This window comes from Habropoda laboriosa, unplaced genomic scaffold (genome assembly GCF_001263275.1).
Source record: "Habropoda laboriosa isolate 0110345459 unplaced genomic scaffold, ASM126327v1 scaffold90, whole genome shotgun sequence".
Lineage (NCBI taxonomy): Eukaryota > Metazoa > Arthropoda > Insecta > Hymenoptera > Apidae > Habropoda > Habropoda laboriosa.
The window spans coordinates 1,997,358-1,998,668 of NW_017100218.1; the positions used below are offsets into that span (position 1 = coordinate 1,997,358).

Consider the following 1,311-nt stretch of genomic DNA (forward strand, 5'->3'; position numbering starts at 1 on the left):
ACGTGGATTAATCTATTAAAAACGAAAATAATTAAGATGATCAATTTATATGGTTCACCCTGTACATGTGAACGCGCTTTTTTTTGTACACGCATCGGACCTGTACCTTCTATACAACGGGTGTCGCAAAAGGACCATTTCTAAACATAAAAATGCCAGGTCAATAAACGACGTTAAAATAATATTATAAACAAGCAATAGATAAATTTCTAGATAGGAATCACTATCAAAATATTTGTAACTATTTTGTGCTCGTATTTACGATATTTTTCTTGCTTCAAACTTAAAAAATATAAAAATGTTATTTCGATAAAATTACCATTATATAAATTTCGTTAATCTTATTAACACTAGAAAAATGTGTATATTATACGAATTTCTAATAGAAATGCCTGCATAATAAAATCTTCGATCATTATTTGTCCATTTCGGTTATTTTCAGTGTCACCGTTACTTAATAGGTTTCACGGTTCTTTATCAAATTAGATTGTAGTAAAATCTTCACGACACGTGAATCATATGATTTGTACTTGTTTCTCTGGCATTGATGTTATAATCTGATTGATTCAATTTCAGCTGCCATTTCTGTACCTCTACTAAGTATATTTATTTTTCTTTTTTTTCATGTATTTCTGTGTAATTTGACGCGTGTTGATGACGATAGTCATACAAGATGCCCGGACAATTGGAAGAAATCCAACCAAAACGCGCAACATTTGGAATGGGATGCTTTTGGGCTGGTGATTGTCTTTTTGGCGTTTTACCTGGCGTAATCAGGACATGCGTTGGATACGCTGGTGGACAAAAAGAATCGCCGACATATAGAGCCATGTACATTACTGTTTTTTAGATCATTTTTTATAAATTTCATCAATAATTTGTTATACTATTCTCATTGCAGTGGGGATCACACGGAAGTTGTCGATGTAGAGTACGATCCAAATCTAATATCGTATGCACAACTGCTTGCTTTGTTTTGGCAGAATCATGAGTATGGTGTTACTACAAAGATTAAGAGACAAGTAAATATAATTGGCTTTTATTATAAATGTTTAATTTAAAATCCTGTTGATTATTTAAAAATGATTTATTTCTTGATTTCAGTATATGTCGTTGATTTTGTATCATGATGAAGAACAAAAGTCGTTGGCTGAAAAGTCACGTGAACAAGAGCAGCACAAACGTACAGGTCTGGTTCTCACTGAGATTAGAAAATTCGAAAAGTTTTACCCGGCTGAAGAGTAAGTGTTCTGTATTATAAGTTTGCAGAAATTTCATATATATACATATATGAAATATTTGGACACACGG

The 1,311-nt window shown here is 32.1% G+C and overlaps 2 protein-coding genes across 2 annotated transcripts in view; both read left to right on the plus strand.

The window, feature by feature from the left end:
- The window catches only part of LOC108570938 (protein phosphatase 1 regulatory subunit 16A), a 9,014-nt gene extending 8,201 nt beyond the window's left edge, over positions 1-813 (plus strand). The window contains exon 10 of the mRNA XM_017932877.1: positions 665-813. Within this exon, the coding sequence (XP_017788366.1) occupies positions 665-744 (80 nt within the window). The 3' untranslated portion in view covers positions 745-813. The remainder of the gene's footprint in view (positions 1-664) is intronic.
- Positions 781-1,311, plus strand: part of LOC108570873 — a 5,829-nt gene continuing 5,298 nt past the window's right edge. Inside the window, exons 1-3 of the mRNA XM_017932802.1 lie at positions 781-797; positions 902-1,022; positions 1,105-1,241. Of these exons, the coding sequence (XP_017788291.1) occupies positions 781-797; positions 902-1,022; positions 1,105-1,241 (275 nt within the window). The remainder of the gene's footprint in view (positions 798-901; positions 1,023-1,104; positions 1,242-1,311) is intronic.